Raw genomic sequence first — 23,339 nt, forward strand, 5'->3', positions numbered from 1 at the left:
TAGCTACATTATATGACCCCCCATATTTATAACAACCCTGTCAATATTATATTTGCTATTTTCACAGTGTATTAGTTAATCAAAAAGCCTGTTTGCCAAGGTTTACAAAGAAGGTAAGACAAACCTGAAGCTAAGTTCAATAAATATTTCTTGGGGGCCGGGTGGTAGTGCAGTGAGTTAAGCGCACTTGGTGTTAAGCGCAGGGACACGCACACGAATTGGGTTCGAGCCCCCGACTCCCACTTGCAGGGTTGCTTCACAGGCAGTGAATCAGTTCTGCAGGTATCTACCTTTCTCTCCCCTTTTCTGTCTTCCCCTTCTCTCAGTTTCTCTGTGTCCGATCCAACAACAACAATAGCAATAACAAGGGTAACAAAAATGGAGGCAATAAATAAATATTTCTTGCTCTAATTTATTGGTTAATAGATGTTATCATGGTAAAGATTCAGTATGAGTTTTTTTCCCTTCTTTTCTGTATTCAAGGCTAGCATTTATGCTATACCTTTGATACAAATAAGGAAACCAGTAAGATTTTTTTGTGTTATATTTTGCCTATAATAAATTAACTTGTACATGCTTCAGTTGTATGTAAGCAAAATATTTTTGTTTATCACATTATGCTATATTATATGCAGTAATTAAAGATGTTTCTCTTCTTAGGTAATTTCATTTTTGGCTGCAGTTTTACATAAAAGAGGGACTCGTGAAGATATTGAAAATAACATGCCAGAATTTTTACAAAGAACGATGAAAAAGGAACTCACTTCTTCTGCAGGAAAAAAGGTAAGATACCTAGAAATAGAGTTCATAAAGCTGATACTGTAAAAGCATATGGAAACTTTCACACCCGACACATTATCACATTCTTGTACATAATTTAAGCATGAAATTTAAAGGCATTCTAAAGCATTAGGTTACAGATCTAATTTTTGAAGGCTTGCTAATTTCATTCTTAAGTTATATATCATTTAACTCAGAATGGCAAAATGTAATTTCAATTTGAACATTTTGTTTAGTTTCTGTCAGACTTGGTTGAATTTGCATGATGACTCTTAGTGTGTTTTATATCTTCAAAGGCTTAATTTCCATTTTTAGCTTTGGACTTAGTTGCTCATCGATTCTAAATGTTTGTACAGAGTTTAGGTATTTCTGTGTATCATTTGTGACAACTCTAGATGGTATTGAAGGGAAAGATGGAAAAGTAATACTTCATACCTTTACATATATTCAAAGATACTTAAAATAATTTGGTAAGAACAAGAAGAGTAAGGTAAAGAAACCCATTTGATAATGTGATGAAGTATGCTAATATCTACCTTGATTTCCGGTAAAGAAACCCATTTGATAATGTGACGAAGTATGCTAATATCTACCTTGATTTCCGGTAAAGAAACCCATTTGATAATGTGATGAAGTATGCTAATATCTACCTTGATTTCCGGTAAAGAAACCCATTTGATAATGTGACGAAGTATGCTAATATCTACCTTGATTTCCGGTAAAGAAACCCATTTGATACTGTGACGAAGTATGCTAATATCTACCTTGATTTCCGGTAAAGAAACCCATTTGATAATGTGACGAAGTATGCTAATATCTACCTTGATTTCCGGTAAAGAAACCCATTTGATAATGTGACGAAGTATGCTAATATCTACCTTGATTTCCGGTAAAGAAACCCATTTGATACTGTGACGAAGTATGCTAATATCTACCTTGATTTCCCCCTTCTCTGTGCCCTTCCCTTTTTACTCTCTCTCCCTCTTGATTTTTCTGTATTGTAGAAGTGGAGTACTGGCATTTGAATCAACTTCTTTGAAGCAGATGGTTGGCCTGTCCCTTTCCCCTTTAATTACTCTCATAACTTTTCATTGTTCTTCTAAACTCTCTGATAACTCCTTGCTATTGGTAGTACATAGAAGCATCTAACTTTTAAAATAGAAACAACTGATTTTTGCATATTGCCTCTGTGTTCTACAGCTTTGCTGCCCTTATTTTTAATTCTAGCGCTTCTCTGTTGACAGTCATTAAAGTTTTCAACATGTATTGGGACGTTATCTACTAATAGATTAGAGCTTTATTGGTTCCTTTCAAATGGGATATTTTTAATTGTTTTCCTTGCCTAATTGCTCTGACTTGAATTATGAGTACTATGTGAAATGAAAGTATGAAAAGTGGGGGCAGGGCGGTGGTACACCCAGTTAAGCACACATACTACTAAGTGCAAGGACCAGTGCAGGGATCCAGGTTTGAGTCACTGTTCCCCTCCTGCAGCGAGTCCACCTCAAGAGTGATGAAGCAGGTCTGCAGGTGTCTGTCTTTCTCTCTTCCTCTCTGTCTCCCCCTCCTCTCTCAATTTCTCTCTGTCCTATCCAATAAAATGGAAAAAAAAATGGCTGCCAGGAGCAGTGGATTTATAGTGCAGACACAGATCCCTGGTAACAACCCTACAGCAGAAAAAAAAGATAAGCAAAAAGTATCAATAGTAATTTTTGTCTTGTTTCTGGTAGCCTTGTAACCACTGAATATGATGTTAACTGTAGGCTGTCATCTAGGGCCTTTATTATGTTGAGGTATATTACTTCTACATCTGATTTCTTAGGAATTTTTATTATAAATGGTTACTGATGTTTTTCCTCACCAAGCTGATCACTGCATGACCCCTTCCTCTATCTAGAGTGTGAGAAGTCCAGAGGGAGAGAGCTGTCCCAGCACCACTTTAGTGCTCATGAAGCTTGCCGGCACAGGCTTTCCCATGTGGTGGTCTTGTGCATGATATTGCCTATACTCTACCAGGAGAGTTATCTGCTGGCCCCCGGGTCTACTGAATGTTGAAAAATACTTTTATTGCATCTCCTGAGATGAGTATGTCATTTTTATCCTTTCTTTTCTTTTTTGCCTCCAGGGTTATCACTGGGACTCAGTGCCAGCACTATGAATCCACTGCTCCTGGGAGACATTTTTCTTTTTTTTTTTTTTTTAATTGGATAGGACAGAGATAAATTGAGAGGAGAAGGGGAGATAGAGAGAGAGAGAGACAGAGACAGAGAGACACCTGAAGACTTGCTTACCACTTGTGAAGCTTCCCCCTTGGGGGTGGGAAGCCGGGGGCTCGAACCGGGATCCTTATGCCTCATACTATATGTGCTTAACCTGGTATGCCACCACGTGGCCCCTTCTTTTATTATTTTTTTAAAAGATTTAAAGATTTTTTATATTTATTTGTATATTCCCTTTCGTTGCCCTTGTTGTTTTATTGATGTAGTTATTATTTTTGTTGTTATTGATGTTGTTGGATAGGACAGAGATAAGTAGAGAGAGGAGGGGAAGACAGAGGGGGAGAGAAAGATAGACACCTGCAGACCTGCTTCACTGCTTGTGAAGCGACTTCCCTGCAGGTGGGGAGCCGGGGCCTCAAACCATTATCCTTTTGCCAGTTGTTGCACTTTGCACCACCTGCACTTAACCTGCTGTGCTAATACCCGACTTCCTGGCTTTTATTTTTTAATGAGGGGGTTAATGCTTTATGGTTCAGTCGTTGACACATAGGGACAATTTCTTTATGTACCAGGACCGCAAAATTGTTTCCAGCCTTCCCCCTACCCCTTCCTCCCCAGAGTCCTTTGCTTTGGTGCTTTGGTGTAATACACCAAGCCTAGTCCACATTTCACTTTGTGTTCTGCCTCTCTTCTCTAGTTTACTAGTCCCATTTACAAGTGAGATCATTTGGCATTGAGTCCTTCTCTTTTTAGCTTTCTGTTCTTTATTTTCTTAATGTATTCTTATCACATAAATTGACTTGTGTATGTTGAACTGCCTTTATATCCCAGGAATAAATCCTGCTTCATCATATTTTACTATGCTCAGTTCTCTTCATTAATATCTTGTTTTTTCCTAAAATTTAAAAATGATTTTCTTTATTTTGGATAGAGACAGAGAGAAATTGAGAGTGAATGGGGAGAAAAAGAAAGAGGGAGTGACACTTGCAACACAGTTTTACCTCTAGTGAAGCTTCCCTCCCTAAGTAGAGATCAGGGGCTTGAACTGGAGTTGCCTAATGTGTTGATATATAATTATGCATAGTGGATTTTTATGGCCCTTTATATTTCTCTATCAGTTATAATATCTCCTCTTTCATGTTTACTATTACTTAAATTTTCTCCTCTTAATTCTACTTAAAAGTTTGTTAACTTGCTTATCTTTTCAAGAAAACTAGCTCTTCATTCCACTAACCTCTCCTATTGTTCTTCTAGTCTTAATTTTATTTATTTCCAATCTGATCTTTATTATTTCCTGTTTCAGTAACTTTTAACTTAGCATCCCCCCCCCCATCATAAGCTGTTAGGATTGCTTGAGATTTTTTTTTCTTTTATTTTTCTTATATTTGATAGGAGAGAGAGAAATTGAGAGGGGAGAAGAAGATAGGATGAGAGAGAGAGACACTTCACGTCCTGAAGGTGAGGTCTGGGGGCTTGAACCCAGGTCCTCGGTGCATGGTAATGTGTGTGCTCAATCAAGTACACCACCACCCAATCCCCTCTGAGTTTTTTTCTTACTGCATTCTGTAAGTTTTGGTATGCTGTATCTCCATTGTCATTCATCTCAAGATATTTTAAAATTCTCTTTTCACATGTTCTTTAACTTATTGGTTGTTCAGCAAAATCTTATTTAATCTCCTTGTAGTTGTAAATTTTTCTCTATTTCTCATAATTAATTTCTCATTTCATATCATTGTAAGTAGAAAAGATGTTTGATATGATTTCAGCCTGACATTATTTCAGACCTAGTTTACTACCTGTGCTGAAAAAGAATTCATGTGCATTAAAAAAATGAGAATAGTATGTATTCTGCTGCTGTAGGGTAGACTGTTCTATCTATGTTCATTAGTTTGACTGGGTCTCAACTGTAGTTTAGGTATGATATTTCCATCCTGGATTTCTACTTGAATGACTTAGCCATTGTTGAAAGTGAGGTTTTGGATTCCCTTACTAATGACGTATTGTTATCTGCAATTGTTGTTCTTATTATTTCGTGCTTCTATCTTTAGTGCATAAACATTTGTAGAGTTTAAATTCTCTTGTTGAATTGAATCCTTTATTATATAATGACTTTTTGTTACAGCGTGTGGTTTAAAATCTGTTTTGTTTGTTGTATTTATCCCTGCTTTCTTTGTTTCATTTGCATAGAATATATTTATCATTTCATTTTCAGTCTATATGCATCTTTAAATTGGAAGTTGAGTCTCTTAGAAGCATGATACAATTGGATCTTCTGTACCTGTTATCTACTTAGCTACTCTATTTTTTATTGGAAAATTAATCCAGAGACATTTAATTTCTTTTATTATCTTTATTTATTTATTGGGTAAAGACAGCCAGAAATCAAGAGGGAAGGGGATGATAGAGAAGGAGACAGAGAGACACCTATAGCACTGCTTCACCACTTGCAAAGGTTTCCCTTTGTAAGTGGGGACCAGGGGCTCAAACTTGGGTCCTTACTCATTGTAATGTGCACTCAACAGGTGTGCCACCCGTAGACATTTAAAGTGCCATTCCCTTTCTTTCTTTCTTTTTCTTTTTTTTTTTTTTGTCATTCCTTTTCATGATCTTCCAAATGTCTTTGCTTTCTTGGGTTTTTTATTATTTTGTTGTTTGTTATTTTCATTTTTAGGTTTCTTCTAGCAACACAGGCCTTCTCTTGAAGTTTTCGTACGTTCAGGATAGATTCTTCAGTTCACCAAGAATCTACTCACACAGTTCTGATCTGCTTGTAGCACTCTTTCAAGCATTTACCACTATGACTTTATTTTTATATTCTTTTGTTTCTTTGGTATTAGTAAATATAAGTGTTTAGTTCATTATTTAAGCTGAAGTTGTATAAAGTGTATCCAACAAATAATTGCTAATGAAAAGTATACTTTCGTTTGGTGAAACTCTTGAAAGATAAGTTTGTATTAGACGATTTGAAATTTCATGTACTTTATTTACTTTTTGTTATGTACATTTTATATCTTCTAAATCATTTTATTGAGGGGGATAATTGTTTACATGGGAACAATTCCTCATCTCCCCATGATAGCTGTCTTCACACCACTCCCTCCTTCACCTGCCGTCATGGATTTTTTAATATGCTTTAATATATTCAATATGAAGAAGTAAATTCCTTTATGCTTCTTATACTTATGCCAGAATTATAGTGGTATCTTGAAAAATTAATGTTGGAACCCCTTGAAAAAAAGCCTTAACATGAATTGCATGTTACAAATTAAGGAGTAGATTTGAGGTATGTGTGCGATATGATACACCTCATATACATTTTAAAACTTTCAAGTGTGAATAAATCATCTGAGAATGCGTGAAATAGTTGTTTTGTGCCAAGAATAAATTCCTAAAGGAAAAGACACAAAGTATGCTTTTCACATATTCTTGAAATCATTCTTTTGATTTAAGTTGTTAAACTTAGATTGTAATTCAGTCCTTGTGAAAAATGAATAATATTAAGCCCATTAAAATATTATTATCTTGTATGTGATAAAACTTTAGAGATTTCACGTAAAAGTAGTAATCGGTATTAATGCAGAGGGAATGGTTTTGCTAGTATAAGAAAAAAATTTTCAGTGATGACCAAACAACAAGATATATATATATATATATATATATACATACACACACACACACACACACACACACACACACACACACACACACACACGCATGCATGCACACACGCACACACACACACAGACACACACACACACACATTTGTAAACCATTGGTAGAGCTTCTCTGCTTCAGGCTAGATTTTTCAGATAGAAAAATAAAAAGATAGGGGGAAAAGGAAGACATACAACAACTGCTGTGGGGGCCAGACTCAAACCTAAGTCCAGCACATGACAAAGCAAGCAGCTTCCCTGGTGAGCAGTCTTGCCTACCCGAACAAAAGTGTTTAATGTTTTTTTTTTTAATTTAACATATATATAATTTATTTGGTTCCTGATATCCATCAAGATAACTAGTTTCAAATAATGCAGAGAACATGCTTATACTTTGTTTTTTTTTGGGGGGGCTTATAATTGTAGGATAAATTTTTGATATTGAAATTATACAGTATGCTGTATTGAAATCATGGGCATGTCTAGATCATATTTTTTATTTATATAATCTTTATTTATAAAATGGAAATATTGACAAGACCATAGGATAAGAGGGGTACAATCCCCACCCCCAGAACTCCATATCCCATCCCCTTCCTTGATAGTTTTTCTATTCTTTATCCCTCTAAGGATATGGACCCAGGGTCATTATGGGATGCAGAAGGTAAAAGGTCTGGCTTTTGTAACTGCTTCTCCACTGAATATGGATGTTGGCAGGTCAATCCATACTCTCTTTCCCTAGTTGGGCAGGGATCTGGGGAGGTGGGGCTCCAGGACACATTGGTGGGGTTGTCTGCCTAGGGAAGTCAGGTTAACATCATGGTATCATCTGGAACCTGGTGTCTGAAAAAGAGTTAAGATATAAAGCCATACAAATTGTTGACTAATCATGAACCTAAAGGCAAGAATGTTATAGATGAATATTTGGGGTCTCCATTTTAGAAAAAGCTAGTAGGTCTATTTTAGGTATATTCCAAGGGGTCCATGACTTTGCTAGTTTTTGCCTGAGTCTGATGGCTAACATGCAGGTGAACCCAGGTTATTGTCTGGGGAGATGGTATCATAGTTGGAAAAAGGGCTAGAAAGCTGGATCAGGGAAGAGAGTGACTCCAAAATATGGGAAAAGTCTATAAATATTGTGAACTAGATCATATTTTAATGACTAGAATAAAATTGCCCTTTTAAGAGCCTACTCATATGGGAAATGTAGAGAACAGGAATAAATATATGATAAAAAAAAAAAAAAGAAAGAAAAACCTGTCTGTAAGACTTTGTGAGAGCTACTGTGGTTATCACTGGGAGGGTAGGGCCACAGAATTTTCAGGGTGGGTGTGGTGTGGAACCTGTATCCTATAACCCCACAATCCTATAACCAACTGTTAATCTCAAAAGGATTAAACAAAATATAATAAAACTGTGCTTTCTCTGTTTACAGTTTGATATTTCTCTGAACAATATTGCTGAGTGATAGAAAGTTAAGTAGAAGCTGAATAGAGCATCTACTAGCTCTCCATATCATGTAATTCACATTATTTTCATGAATACATTAGAAAGCCTTACTGCACCTATTATACAAATATAGATGACATCAGATTTGGTTCTACGAAGTTGATATCCATTCTTTGTAACTATTGAACACACACACATATATATGTATATATATATATGTTATTATGTGTATCATTGTATATATACAATTTATTTTGTTTAATTATTTAACATGAAACATGGCCTTTATTGATTTTAATAATTCAGCGAGCAAATTTTTGGAGGTGGAGAGGACTGGAACGTAGCTATGCCTGGGGGCCTGGTGGTGGCCTGCACCTGGCTGAGCGCACATATTACAGTGTGCAAGGACCTAGGCTCAAGCCCCCAGTCCCCACCTGCACAGGGAAGGCTTCACAGGCGGTAAAGTAGGGCTGCAGGTGTCCCTCTGTCTCTTTCCCTCTATCTCCTTCTCCCCTCTCAATTTCTCTCTCTCTATCCAATAATAGAAATAAATGTAAAAATTTAAAAAAGCATAGCTGTTCCTTCAGACAAAGCTAGGTATCTGTTTTGTTCTAATGAAAGATTAGTAAATGACAAAGTATTTTTATGACCTTCTTTGTCCAGACACACACAATTGCTAAGTTATATTTATTTTTATTCATTGTACTGTCAAAAATGAAAGAATAAAATTTGATATTTCAGATTTTACTTTAGAGTTTTCTTCTCTTTTTAAATCTTTTTAAAAAATTGATCACGTTTCCCCCTTCTTTTAGATGTTTTTAATAGTCGCTCCTCTTTCTGTCCTCTATAACTGGAGAGATGAACTGGACACCTGGGGGTATTTCAGAGTCACCATTTTACATGGTAGCAAGAAAGACAGTGAACTGCTTCGTGTAAAACAAAAGAAATGTGAAATTGCTCTAACAACTTATGAAACACTACGCTTATGCCTGGATGAGCTTAACAGGTAGAGGAGATGATTGTGATAATATTATTACTTATTTATATTGTGATTTCTAAAACTCCATATGTTTGCTAGTATTTATTTTACTGCATAATTATTAAAATGGTATATTATTTATTTTTTATATGATTTGTTTTCTAAGAAGAAAAAAGCTACATCCAACTTTCCATTTTTATTTCCTTTATAAGTAATGGCTATGAGATAATTCTAAGAATTGTTCTAAGTTTGATGTAAAATCTCTTAAGCAAAATGATACATCTAAGAGTATGATTTTCTTGAATGATTTTAATTACAGAAACCTGTTGTAAAATAGTAAACACTATATAGAGAAAACAATGGTAAGCCAAGAGGTCATTAGAAGTAGTGAAAGGATTTGTTTTTTAACAGCTGTGGAGTAGGCCCGAAAGGTTGTTCTCTTTTACCAATCTGATAAAAATGATTAGATATGGAATTACTTTCTGGAGCATTGCTCAGTTTTGGCTTATGGTGGTGCTAGAGATTGAACTTGAGACCTTTGGTGCTTCGTGCAGGAAAGTCCTTTTGCACAACCATTATGCTCTCTCCCCACCAGAGTATACATTTTATAAGTTACATAGCTGCTGTGTGTACACAGAAGAGCCAAATTAAATGGAGAAATAATAACTAGAAGGCTTATTATCCGTGACTTTGTTCCACTTTGAACTTACTGCTTAAATCCCGATTCCCATGTTGTCAGAATGTAAGCATTATCTAAGGATAAGACGCTTAAAGAAGTAGTAAGGTGGATCTGAAGTCATCATTGTGGGACCCTAGTCCATACTGACTGATGACCCTGTAAAAAGAGAAAGTGACACCAGGAACTAAATGAGAAAATAACACATGAAGAAGACACAGCAAAAATGCAGACATCTGAATGCTAAGGAGAAAGCCACAGAAGAAACCAAACTTAACCATAACAAATGATCTTGAACTTTTTCTTTAATATTATATTTTTATTACATAAAGTCAGAGAGAAGTTCAGAAGAGAGGGAGAGATAGACACCTGCAGCCCTGCTTCACCACTTGTAAACACCCCCATCCCCCACCCCTGGCAGGTGGGGACCAGGGGCTTGAACCTGGGTCCTTGTACACTGTAACGTATGCACTTAACCAGGTGCGCCACTGCCTGGCCCCATCATCTTGAACTTCTAACCTCTAGAACTGTTGTGTTATTTTGAAGAAATTAGTTTCAGTTTGTACTACTGTTAACAGTGGCAAAATTATGCCACAGGCTATAAGGTTAACATCAGATATTTTTTTTTCCTTTATAATTTTGTGGTATTATTCTTTGTCACCATTTCAATATTCAGGTCTGTCAATCCACTAACTTAGTAATGTTAACATACACAAAAATATACTTGCTCAAATTATTTATCTCCTAGAGTTTACAAAATAATGTTTTCCTAAGTTTTTCATGTTCTACTTATAAACTGGTATTCTCCTATTTAAAAAAAAAAAGTTCATTACTTAGGTATGAACTACAATTTCAAGTAGTCATAGTTTTTTTTTAAATGTTTATTCATTTCCTTTTGTTGCCTTTGTTGTAGTTATTATTGTTGTTGTTACTGATATCATTGTTGTTGGATAGGACAGAGAGATATGGAGAGAGGAGGGGAAGACAGAGAGGGCTAGAGAAAGACAGACACCTGCAGACCTGCTTCACCGCCTGTGAAGCGATTAGCTCGAACTGGGATCCCTATGCCGGTCCTGAGCTTTGCGCAACCTGCGCTTAACCCGACTCCCCCATAGTTTTGTTTTAATTAAAACTGCCAATTAGCCTGGCTCTTCCAGGCTGGACACGGCTTGGTTTGTCTTTGGATGCTTATATGTTTCTGACATTTTAGCATTTCCTTGCTACATGTCTAAGATCTACTATTTCTCCATGAGGCTCTGGTTTCTTTTAGTGGATGGAATAGATAGATGCTCATTACTACTGGAGTGACAATGGATTTTAAACATTTTTAGCAGTTAGGCTATGTAACAAAACTTTGTAAAATCATGAGTTTATATTGATGTGATTTTATTCAATGTTAGCATTGTAGTTTTGCATCCTTCTTTATATTTGCTTCTCTGGTTTATTATAAAATTATTATCATTCTAGTGATAGATTTAGATGAGTTTTTTCATTTCATCATCATTAAACAGACCCTCTGCATCCTTTCTGTTCCTATGTAGAATTTATGTGACAAGTTAGCAAACTGTGAATCATCTAGAGACCTTTAGAATTTACTCTTTGTTAAGTGTAAATAGGGGGTGAAGTTACCAGAACTTTGGAAGAGAAAGATACTCTCAGAAAATTAAGAAAGGAAGGGTTTCCCCGTTGCTACCTTTACCTTAAAAAAAAAAATCTATCACTTTCCAGTTTGGAGTGGTCAGCAGTTATTGTAGATGAAGCTCACAGAATCAAGAATCCAAAGGCTAGAGTCACAGAAGTTATGAAAGCTTTAAAATGTAATGTTCGTATTGGCCTCACTGGAACCATTCTTCAGAACAACATGAAAGAGCTGTGGTGCGTTATGGACTGGTGAGAGAAAATACTTTTTTATTTTTTTAAATATGCAGTACTCCTTTTATTTAGTAGTATCTTGCTTACTAATTAGGTTCTAAAAAATAAAGCATTTATCTGTTATAGCAGTACTTGATCTCAAATAGTACACAACATAGAAAATTCAATGAAAACCTAGCTTTGTGTATTACTCCTGGTATCTGAAGTAGATATCTTGGCTAATGTGAAAATTCCATGTCCTCTTGTCACTACTTACTGAAACTGTCACAGAAGGAGAGGACATTCTATTTTCCTGGCTTTTGTTGTTGTTGTTGAGTGACTTTGCATGCCTTTAGAAGCAAAAAGAATCAATATTTTTATTTTGAGATATTTTGTAAATTCCCAACGTTTTCTTATTACCTTTATAAAGGGCTGTGCCAGGAATTTTAGGTACCAAGACCCACTTTAAGAAGCAATTTTCTGACCCAGTAGAACATGGCCAGAGACACACAGCTACAAAAAGAGAATTAGCTACTGGCCGGAAGGCCATGCAAAGGCTTGCAAAAAAGATGTCTGGATGGTTTCTCAGACGTACCAAGACTCTTATCAAGGATCAGTTGCCTAAGAAGGAAGACCGGGTGAGAATTGCATTTGTGAATTTTGTTGATTCTTGTGTTTGTTTGTTTTTCCTGGGGGAAGGGGGGCTTAAGAAAAGATGTATTGCTTGTGCATTTTTTTGAATAAAGGTTTTTGCCTTTTTTTTTTTTTAGTTGAAAGGCAAAAGGATTGTTATGTATAGTTTCTTTTTCTTTTTTTAAAATTTTTGTTTATAAAATGGAAATATTGACAAGACCATAGGATAAGAGGGCACAACTCCACACATTTCTCATTACCAGAACTCTGTATTCAATTCCCTCCCTTGATAGCTTTCCCATTCTTTATCCCTCTGGGAGTATGGACCCAGAATCAGGTTGGCATCATGATAGCATCTGGAACCTAGCAGCTGAAAAAGAGTTAAGATATAAAGCAGAACATATTGTTGATTAATCATGAACCTAAAGGCTGGAATATTGCAGATGAAGATTTGAGGCTCCATTTTGGATAAAGCTAGGAGGTCTATTTTAGGTATATTCCAAGGGGCCCATGATCCTACTAGTTTTTGCCTGACATCTAATATGCAGGTGACCTAAGTTGTTGTCTGGGATGATGGTGTCATAGTTGGAAAAAGGGCTAGAAAACTGGATCAGGGAAGAGAGTAGCTCCCAAATATGGGAAAATTATTTTAATATTGTTAACTGTAAACCCCAACAGTTTGATCTGGGGCCCATAGTCAGCACAGGAGACTATGTAACCTCTGCCTCCCTGTAGGTCTGAGCTCACATTCCCTGGTCATGGCTAGGAACATTTCAGGCTGCACCATTTTCAGCACCCATCTCCCTCGGATGATATAGGCAGAGTATGCTATCCAACGTCCCTTCGGAGAATGGAACACTCCCCACCCTTGTTGATCCACATTGAGGGCAAGGTCCTATAGGGGTCCATTATGTTGTTCCTGATGGAGATGACCAGTGACAGTGGTGAGCCGGTGACCTAGTGACTAGAATTCAATGCATTCAGAAAGTGTTGTCTATACCATTCTCCTAAAAACTCTCTCTCTATTTTTTTCATATCTAGTTTATTTCTTTGACGTGAACATTGATCATTTATTTGTGTGATGGGGTGATAATATGGAACCCTGAAAAGACCACAAAATAGCCATTTTTGTACATTGTAAATATGTAAGGATTATATATATGATTGTATATTGTTAGTATATAAAGAAATGATTTCACTTGTCTTAAAACATTTGGATTCTTTTAAATTACAAAACAGATTAATTTGAAATTAAAGTTATAATTGACATAGGTGGTGTTAAGGGATGTAGAAATACTAGCAGAAATTGTCATAATGACAGAAAACAAGTTTATCAGTAGTTTCTAGTGGTTCAGTCTAAATTCTATGTGCCTCATTATTATTATTATTATTATTGCTATAAAAAGATACTGATAATTTTGCTTTATCTTGACAGATGGTGTATTGCTCTCTAACAGATTTTCAGAAAGCTATTTATCAGACAGTATTAGAAACAGAAGATGTAACCTTAATACTGCAGTCTTCTGAGCCTTGTACTTGTAGCAGTGGCCGGAAAAGGCGAAATTGTTGTTATAAGGCAAGTATTTAGCACTATATGTTAATTATCTTGCTGCTTTTTTTTTTTTTTTTTTTGCTTGAACCAGGATCCTTACGTGGGTCCTTGCACATAGCGCCACATGCACTTAACCCTCTGCGCTACCACCCAGCTCCCAGAATTTTTTTTTTTAACCATGAATATCTTGTAGCAGTATTTCTATCACTTGTATAATGAGGAAAAATACTTTCTGAAGAAATTCTTTCTTCCCTCTTTTATTTAAAGCATGACTATATTATGATTCACCAAAAGTATAATTCCACATTAGTGATTCACAAGTGAGTATTTTGCATAGTTAACCATCATTTACCAGGAATTTATTTTACCATAAGTACTCATATAATAACTAGTATGCTACGTGATATATTTTGTGATGGGGAAGTAGCTCTATGCCTATGTTAGACTGCTAGTTCTTTGCTTATATTTATGTTCTGTATTTTTTTTGATTGCAGACTAATTCTCATGGTGAAACAGTAAAAACCTTATATTTCAGTTACCTTGCTGTCCTTCAGAAAGTGGCTAATCACGTTGCATTACTGCAGACTGCTGGCACTTCTAAACAGCAGGTTTGAGTTGGCTTTTTAATTTCTTTGTGGCATTATTTGGTATAAATAGTTCAGATTTGGTATAAATTTTCTTTGCCAAAAATTGTTAATTATTTTTGTATGAAGTGTAGAACATCACTGTTGCTTATTTTTCAAGTTGTCAAAAAATACACAAACACACACACACACACACGTGTGCATTTGATCAGATATATCTTTATGTTTCTAGTAATGTTCACATATTTATTTTTCTTAGCATCTTTTGGTGTTCTTGCTAAACTGGATATTTGATGAGACTGTTCTATTCCACTAATAAGTTACCTAATTATATTATCTAATCTACTGGGTTTAAATCATATATGGTAATCTGTATATTGATAGTATGATTATCTCCAAGTTGACAAAAATGAACAATTTTAAAGTTTAGGCATTGGGGCTAGGCAGTGGCACACCTGGCTAAGTGAACACATTTCCATGTGTGAAGACCAGGGTTCAAGCCTTCAATTCCCACCTGCAGGGGAGAAGCTTCATGAGAGGTGAAACATGTCTGCAGGTGTCACTTTTTGTCTCTTCCTCTCTATCTCCCCTGCCTCTCTCAGTTTCCATCTGTCCTACCAAAAAAAAAAAAAAAAAAGGCTGCTAGGAACAGTGGATTCATATTGCAGGCATAAAACTCCAGTGATAACTCTAGTAGCAATTTAAAAAAAAAGTGAAAAATTAAAAGTTCAGGCATAAATGAAAGAATTTACTTTTGTTATTTTAAAATGCATCTTGTCTTAGAATACACTGTAAATGAAAATACATTCCTTAAAGCTCATCTTATTTAATGAGTTTATCTTTTCTTTCAGTGTATAGTCCTTTTTGTATGTGGAGTTAGGGCCTCCTGCAGTGTAATTTCACTGTTCCTGGGTCACCTTTTCATTCAGAGAGAACGACAGAGAAGAGCAGGGGAAAGAGACTTCACAAATCCATAGCTTTCCCTAGTGCCGTAGCATTCCCAATTTGTGTGGTGGCATGAACCTGTGATGAAAACATGACAAGAAATGTCTCCTACTACTTAGCGATCTCTCTGTGCCTGTTGTATTAATTAGCTTGATGCTTTTTAAAAGTAAACTTAAGGGGCTGAATGTGATGTACCTGTACTGTGCTCAAGACCTGGGTTCAAACCCCTGGCCCCCACCTACAGAAGCAAAGCTTCACGAATAGTGATGCATGGTTGCAGTTGTCTCCCTACCTCTTCTTCTCTATTCCCTTCCTTCCCTCTCAGTTACTCTGAGCTGTGAATTTGTTATGCAGGCACTAAGCCCAGTAATAACCCTGGGAGCAAGAAATAAATAAAATCTAATAATAATACTGTTCTTTGATAGTAGTATTTGCTTTTTAATGAATATTTGGCTCCTTGTTTTAGAAGTTTTTAAAAAGCTGATAACCATATTACCATCTCAAAACTCACTAAAACCAAATATGAAAAATACCATCACTTTAAGGTTTCTCTAAATTGTAAGTCTGACTTAGAGAACTCAAAAATCTCCAAGTAATATTTATCTTCTACATAGATGTTTGTCATAAGTAATTTCAACTTGTGTGTGTGTGTGTGTGTGTGTGTAGCTTTACACATGTCAAATTGAAATCTCTTCTAATTTTCCCTCTCAAGGAAACACTTATCAAAAGGATATGTGATAAGGTCTTTTCTAGATTCCCAGATTTTGTGCAGAAAAGCAAAGATGCAGCATTTGAAACACTTTCTGACCCAAAATACAGTGGGAAAATGAAGGTAAGTACTCTTCAGATTGAGATGTCGTACAAATTACTTATCAAAAGCTATAAGGAGGATGTCAGTTAATAAGAACAAATATCATGAGTTCAAAAGGTCGAGGATGAATGATGTAGCTGCATCAGTACTTACTAGGCCACCGTGAACCTGCTATTATCGATTATTAATACATACATCCAATTCACTTTAAAATTTCTTTATTGATATATCGGGCTCATGCCCTCATAAAAATATATGCTATGCCACATATACAGTGTTTTCTTTCTCAAATGTTTAAGGAGATAAACTACTAGAAGTACTAATGCCAATTAGAATGATGAGTATAGGCAATATTTCTAGAATTCAAGAACTCCTTGGAGTGTTTAAGGTGGGCATAACTCTTATCAGATGTGCAGCAGGTCACTTCTTTGATGAGAGAGTCTATTATAGGAAATCTTTGGCTTATAGGCATCCTCCCGAAACGCACCATATGTAGACAGACAATTGACACTTTGAGTCAGATTTACATTTGGAAGACAATACAAATAAGTCTCTCTCTAGAGAGAGATGTAGAGAAGAAAAAGTGAGAGGAGGTAGATGTCTAAATAATCTTATTTAGAAGTAATGTTGGCTCATGAAGACATTTACATGAACCATTTCTAAGGAAACAAGTATTAAAATTTTTAGAAACTAGATATTATTAAACACATTTCATTGTATCTATCTAGGAAAAAAAAGTAAACATGTCATAAAAGAAATGCTCTGTAATTTTGTATCTGAACATGTTGAAGGTATAAAGTTTGTTTTGGAAATTTAATTCATTCATTTAAATCATCTCCTAATCTAAAAGCTTCCTTTTTATTAAAACCAGATGAGATAAAATAGAAGTCTTTGGGAACTTTCCCTCCTTTTTAACAATTTGATGATGATTGCATTTCATATAATTTCTAATACAGTATTTCCCTAACTTAGCAAAATTGAAGGAAATCAGGAAAGATGACTAAGATTATGTTGTATGAAAATCATTTTTAAGTAATGATTATATAGATAAAACGTGCTTCTTTGTTAGAACTGGTTTATTGAGATTCTGTGGTCCGTTTCCAGGTACTGCAGCAACTTTTAAATCATTGCAGGAAAAACAAAGACAAAGTTCTTCTTTTCTCCTTTTCCACCAAGGTGAGTCTCACTGTTAAGAGTGTTCTTGATTGCCCAGTCCTAACTCTTGAGGCACAAAGCCTAAGAGACACACTAGTAACTGGCCACATTTTTTCCCTCTCTAGAATGTAGGAAATGATAGTGAGGTGATCGAGTTGAAAATAGAGATTTAAATCTCCAGGGCAGAATATAGCTCACTTGAATAGTGAACTTTGCCATATGCACAACCCAAGTTTGAGCCTGCTCCCACTACATTGAAGGAAGCTTCAATATTGTAGTAGTTCAGCCAGCTGGTCGGTTGGTCTGTCAGTCTCTCTCTCTCTCTCTCTTTCTCTCTCTCTCCCTCCCTCCCTCCTCCCCTCCCTCCCTCTCTCCCTCCCTCTTCTCTCTCTCTTTCTGTCTCTATCTAAAAAAAAAAAAAGATTCAGTTATATCAAGATTACTGTCACATAAGAAACTCAGGCAGAATTTTAATTTTCTACTGATTTTTGATAACAAAGTAGCTTTAAAGCATTTAAGAGACTTCAGAATGTAAAAAAAAATAGCACAGATAAAATATTGACATAAATGCTTTGGACAGTAGTTTTATTTAAAAATGAAAAAGTGATTTTTTTTCCCTAAAAGATTGAGTTTTTTTTTCTTATCCCTTTTATTTGAGAGGGCTGTTAGTGATTTGCAAAATAGACATTGACACGAGTACAATTTCATTATACATCAGGACCCCAAAGTTCTCTACCACCCCCCCTTCCCCTGAGTCCTTTGCTTTGATGCAACGTACTATTCTCAATGCATGTTTCACTTTGTGTTCTCCACCCCTGTCCCTACTGATTAAGTCCCTCTTATAAGTGAGACTATTTGGTAGCTCTCCTTTTCTAGCTTATCTCACTTAACATAATGTCTTCAAATCCCATCGAGGATGACACAAAGCAGATGACTTCATCATTTTTAATAGCCAAGTCATATTCCATTGTCAGTATGTATCACAATTTTTTAAGTCACACATCTGTCATTGGACATCTGGGTTTCTTCCAGGTTTTGGCTATTACAAATTGTGCTGCTATGAACATAGCTATACAGAGATGTCTTCTCCCAGGTGCTTTTGTTTCCTTTGGGTAAATCCCCAGGAGAAGGATTGCCCATCAAAGTGTGGGCTCATTTCTAGCATTCTGAGATTTCTCCAGACTGTTTTCCACAAGGGTTGAACGATTTACATCCCCACCAGCAGTGCAGAAGTGTCTTTTTTTCCCCTCACCAACATTTGCTGTTAGGGGAATCTCATTTTTGCTTTATTGGCATTTCTCTGATAATCAGTGACTTGGAGCAGTTTCTCATGTATCTGTTAGCCCTCTGGAGCTCTTCCTCAGTGAAGTTTCTGTCCATACCCCTTACCCCATTGTCTAATTTTTTTTTTATGCTCAGTTTACTAAGCTCTTTACATATTTTGATTATTAGTCTTTTATCTGAAGTATGTTGTATCAAGAGCTTTCTCCCACACTGTAGGTTCTTTCTGTTTGGGTGATGGTATTCTTTTCTGTGCAGAAACTTTTCAGTTCAATGTAGTACCATTTCCTTCCTTCCTTCCTTCCTTCCTTCCTTCCTTCCTTCCTTCCTTCCTTCCTTCTTTCTGGGATTAATGGTTTGCCATTGACAGTAAAATACAGTAGTTGGTACATATGTTACATTTCTCAGTTTTCCACATAACTCTGTAACCTCCCACCTAGGTCCTCCTCTGCCGTCATGGTCCAGGATCTGAACACTTACCCCTGCCCCAGAGTCCTTTACAGAGTCCTTTACAACAGTACACCAAATATTTAATTTACTTTATTGTTATCTTTTTCCCTATAATTTTTACGTATTTTTAAAATTTTCTTTATTGAGGGATTACTGTTTTACATTCGAAAGTAAATACAATAGTTTGTACATGCATAACATTTCTCAGTCTTCCACTAAGCACTACAACTAGTGTCCTCTGTCATCCTTTTTGGACCTGTACTTCCCTATACATCTTAAAACAGAGGTTGCTAGTTATAATTTCAGGACAATAAGAAGAAATTATTGAGTCAGAAGCCAGAAAAGTATTTGTTCCAGGCGATGGAGCATTTGGTTAAGTGCACATGTTACCCTGCACATGGACTGGGTTCAAGCCCCCTTTCCTCACCTTCATGAGAAGTGAGGCAGTGCTGTAGGTGTTTCTCTGTCTTTCTACCTCCCTCTCTATCCCCTTTTCCTCTCAACTTCCCTCTGTCCTATCAAATATTAAATAAATAGGAAACATTTCTTAAAAATATATTTGTTCTAGGGGCCAGGCGGTAGCACAGTGGTTTAAGCGCACATGGAGCAAAGCACAAGGACCCGCGTAAGGATCCCATTTCGAGCCCCTGGCCCCCACTTACGGGGGGTCGCTTCCCAAGCGGTGAAGCAGGTCTGCAGGTGTCTATCTTTCTCCCCCCTTCTTTGTCTTCCCCCTCTCCATTTCTCTCTGTCCTATCCCACAATAATGACGGCAATAACAACAACAACAAAGGCAACAAAAGGGAAAAAAATGGCCTCTAGGAGCAGTGGATTCGCAGTACAGGCACCAAGCCCCAGTGGAATATATATGTATTTTGTTCTTGTAATTATGAGAAATTTTAAACAACAGTAATCCATGTAGCCACCTCATCTCTTGAATGGCATGAAGCTTATTAACCATCTTTGCCATCTCTGTGCCTTTTTTCAGTTGCTTGATGTGTTGCAGCAATACTGTATGGCGTCTGGGCTTGATTACCGACGACTTGATGGAAGTACAAAATCAGAGGAAAGAATCAAAATTGTAAAAGAGTTCAATAGTACACAAGATGTTAACATCTGCCTTGTCTCCACAATGTAAGAAAATAAATGATGCCTTGATTTTTATCTCCTTGCCTGTAGAATTCAGGGTAATTTATTTTATTCTATTGCTGGACTAATTTTCATTGGTAATGCTTATTGTGTTTTGTTTTATTTGGCTTTAGAGAGATGTTATAAAATGCCATTAATTTTGATTAAAATGACAACATCTTGAGCTTTACTAAAACTTTTCTCTTAATTCCTTTATCATCACTGAAATCCCACTATCTGTCTAGGCTTATAAAGATAGCGATTAAAAAAATGTCTATTTTCAACTACAAAATTTTTTTAGTAGAGTCTGACTCATGTTTTGTGGTTAGAACAATTAGTTTTAATTTAAAAACTGAGTGGTTGTTTATCAAATGACTAGAATCACTTAGATCAGTGATTTTCAAGCTGTTCTAGAAACCCCGGAAAGCCCAGTAAGCACCGTGGGTCAGGCATTTCCTTACTCTTTCTCTACCTTGTTTCAACCAGAGCACTTCCGTATTTATAACTTTTATAAAAGTTAAATAAATTCTAACACATGTTTATGAATATCTCATTAAAACCTTTTAAAGTATCTACAGGAATACAGAGAAAACATTGTTTCTATAAACACCTACATAAGAATTCCTTTTTCGTTTTTGAGATAATAAAGTCCTATTTTTGACATCTGATGTAATGTTTTAAAATTTTGTTCCCACAAAGTTTCAAAAATAATTTTAAGGGATTTTTTTTTAAATAAACATATTAACAGAAAAAGAAAAATAATATGGAAAAGTAAAAAAAGAAATGGGGGAGACACACTGTCATTACTGTGCTAGAGTTGGAACTTGGGGTATCGCTCTCTCTGCTTTATCGCCTCTAAGCCGCTGTGTGCTACATTTTTAAGTGATTTTCACAACAATGAGTGCATTCAAAATATTTAGGACTTTGGTTATGCAAATTCTTTTTCTTCTTTTCATTTTTTATTGGGGGATTTAATGGTTTACAGTCGATAGTAAAATACAGTAGTCTGTATATGTATAACATTTCCACCTAACGATACAACCCCCTACTCGGTCCTCCTCTGCCATCATAGTCTATCTAGGACCTGAACCCTCCCCCACCGCAGAGTCTTTTACTTTGGTGCAATATGCCAGTCCAAGTTCTACTTACTGTTTTCGCCTCTGATCTTATTTTTCAGCTTCTGTCTATGAATGAGATCATCCCTTATTCATCTTTTTGTTTCTGACTTATTTCACTTAACATGTTATCTTTGAGGTCCGTCCAAGATGGGCTGAATATGGTGAAGTCACCATTTTTTAGAGCTGAGTCCCACAACTTGCTCAGCCACTCATCTGTTGTTGGACACCTGGGTTGCTTCCAGGTTTTGGCTCTTACAAATTGTGCCGCTATGAACATAGGTATACACAGATCTTTTTTGGATGGGTGTGTTGGGTTCCTTAGTCTATATCCCCAGGAGAGGAATTGCAGGGTCATAGGGTAGGTCTGCTTCTAGCTTTCTGAGAGTTCTCCAGACTGCTCTCCACAGGGGTTGGACCAATTGACATGCCCACCAGCAGTGCAGGAGGAGGGTTCTTTTGTCCCTACAACCTCTCCAGCATTTCCTTTTGCAAATTTTGTAGTCCAGCACCAACTGCCGTCTTTATTCTTGAATGATTGTTTTCTCTGCATGTAAAACTAGGTTGCTTTTGTTTTCTTCAGCACCTCATAAATAGGCTACTTTGCAGAATTTTATATTGTCTTTCCTGTGAACTTGACTGTATAATTATTGCTTTCTTTCTGTAGGCAATTTACTGTATTTTCCCACTGGATTTAATTTTTTTTGTCTTGAGTTGTGAGCAGTTTTTCTCTAAATACTTACCTAGACTTTTTGTAATTTTGGTTTTTTTTCTTTGTTTATCTTTTTATAATTATTTTTGCTCTTTCGTGTTTTTAATGGACCTGGAACATATAGCTTGATTGATTGGTTGTCAGAATTTTCCACTGGCATTTTTTTCTTCTGTCTTCTGCTAATCTGTGACTATATTCAAGGAACAATTTGTGACATATATTTACATAAAGAATCATATTATTATTATTAATTACTTTATTTTTTTTAACCAGAGCACTTCTCAGCTCTGGTGAATGGTGGTATGGGGGATTGAACCTGGTATTTTGAAGCTTCAGTCATGAGAGTCTCTTTTGCATATCTACACACACACTCCTTACCCCACCCTGCCCCACCTCCCAGAATCTTACACTCTTTAACTGACTTTTACAAATACCACAGAAGCTTAGTGTTTGATTTGGTTTTTCTCATGTTCGGTAGTTTTTATTAAATTTCTCTTTCTTCACCGTATTTTTTAAACCAGAGCAGTGCTCAGGTCTGGCTTCTGGTGGTGACAGGGATTGAATCTTGGACCTCAGGGCCTCAGACATGAGAGTCATTTACAGAACCATGTGCTCTCTCCACAGCTCCTTATTTAATTTCTGTATTTCACATAGCATTAGGCCATCACATGGCCATAATCCTAAATCTGTATTATCTTTTAGTTTAGCAACTTTATACAGTTTAGAGTCTTGGAAATAAGGAGATTTAATTTATATACAGTATTTGCCCTATTATCTCTAAAAATTACTTTTGTTACAAAAAATGATACACTTCAATGTTTGACTTCTGCCCAACTTCCTATAATATCTCTAATTGTTTTATAACATTAGCATTAGCACACACCCATCTTATCTTTTACTTTTATCACCTGTCCTTATTATCTGTTGACTATTTTAACTTGTCAGAGATATTAGTGTGTAGGGTTCTGTTCTCAAGTTTGACTCTATTATCTGGAGACTGGGGAAATGTAGTTTTATTGTTATGAAGTTATAAACATTGGTTCTTGCTGGACCATGTTGTGCTGAGATAGCTTCTCTGAATATTCATGATCTCTTGGCTTGTTTTGTGTTTTTGAATACTAGAAAATAACTTTTATCAATTCTTTCACTTAATTACTGCTTTTGGATTCTGGATTAAATTTTTTTCCTTTTATATCTTTGAAGGCAATACATTGTTATTTTCTGGTATTTAATGTTGTTGATGGATCCTAGTGTCAAGTTGATTCTCACTTCTCTATAGAAGCTCACAAGAGTTTCTCTTTGTGGAGTCATGAAATTTCACAGGATATTTGAATCTTGCTGCAGATCTTTGCTTATTTCTTATTAT

The 23,339-nt window shown here is 36.0% G+C and overlaps 1 protein-coding gene across 1 annotated transcript in view; it reads left to right on the forward strand.

Moving 5' to 3' along the window:
- The window catches only part of ERCC6L2 (ERCC excision repair 6 like 2), an 80,712-nt gene that overhangs the window by 13,751 nt on the left and 43,622 nt on the right, over window positions 1-23,339 (forward strand). The window contains exons 3-11 of the mRNA XM_007539874.3: window positions 661-783; window positions 8,914-9,107; window positions 11,485-11,646; window positions 12,038-12,245; window positions 13,676-13,816; window positions 14,287-14,400; window positions 16,034-16,153; window positions 17,237-17,308; window positions 20,007-20,152. Of these exons, the coding sequence (XP_007539936.3) occupies window positions 661-783; window positions 8,914-9,107; window positions 11,485-11,646; window positions 12,038-12,245; window positions 13,676-13,816; window positions 14,287-14,400; window positions 16,034-16,153; window positions 17,237-17,308; window positions 20,007-20,152 (1,280 nt within the window). The remainder of the gene's footprint in view (window positions 1-660; window positions 784-8,913; window positions 9,108-11,484; window positions 11,647-12,037; window positions 12,246-13,675; window positions 13,817-14,286; window positions 14,401-16,033; window positions 16,154-17,236; window positions 17,309-20,006; window positions 20,153-23,339) is intronic.

Source organism: Erinaceus europaeus, chromosome 10 (assembly GCF_950295315.1).
Source record: "Erinaceus europaeus chromosome 10, mEriEur2.1, whole genome shotgun sequence".
NCBI classification, from domain to species: Eukaryota; Metazoa; Chordata; class Mammalia; order Eulipotyphla; family Erinaceidae; genus Erinaceus; species Erinaceus europaeus.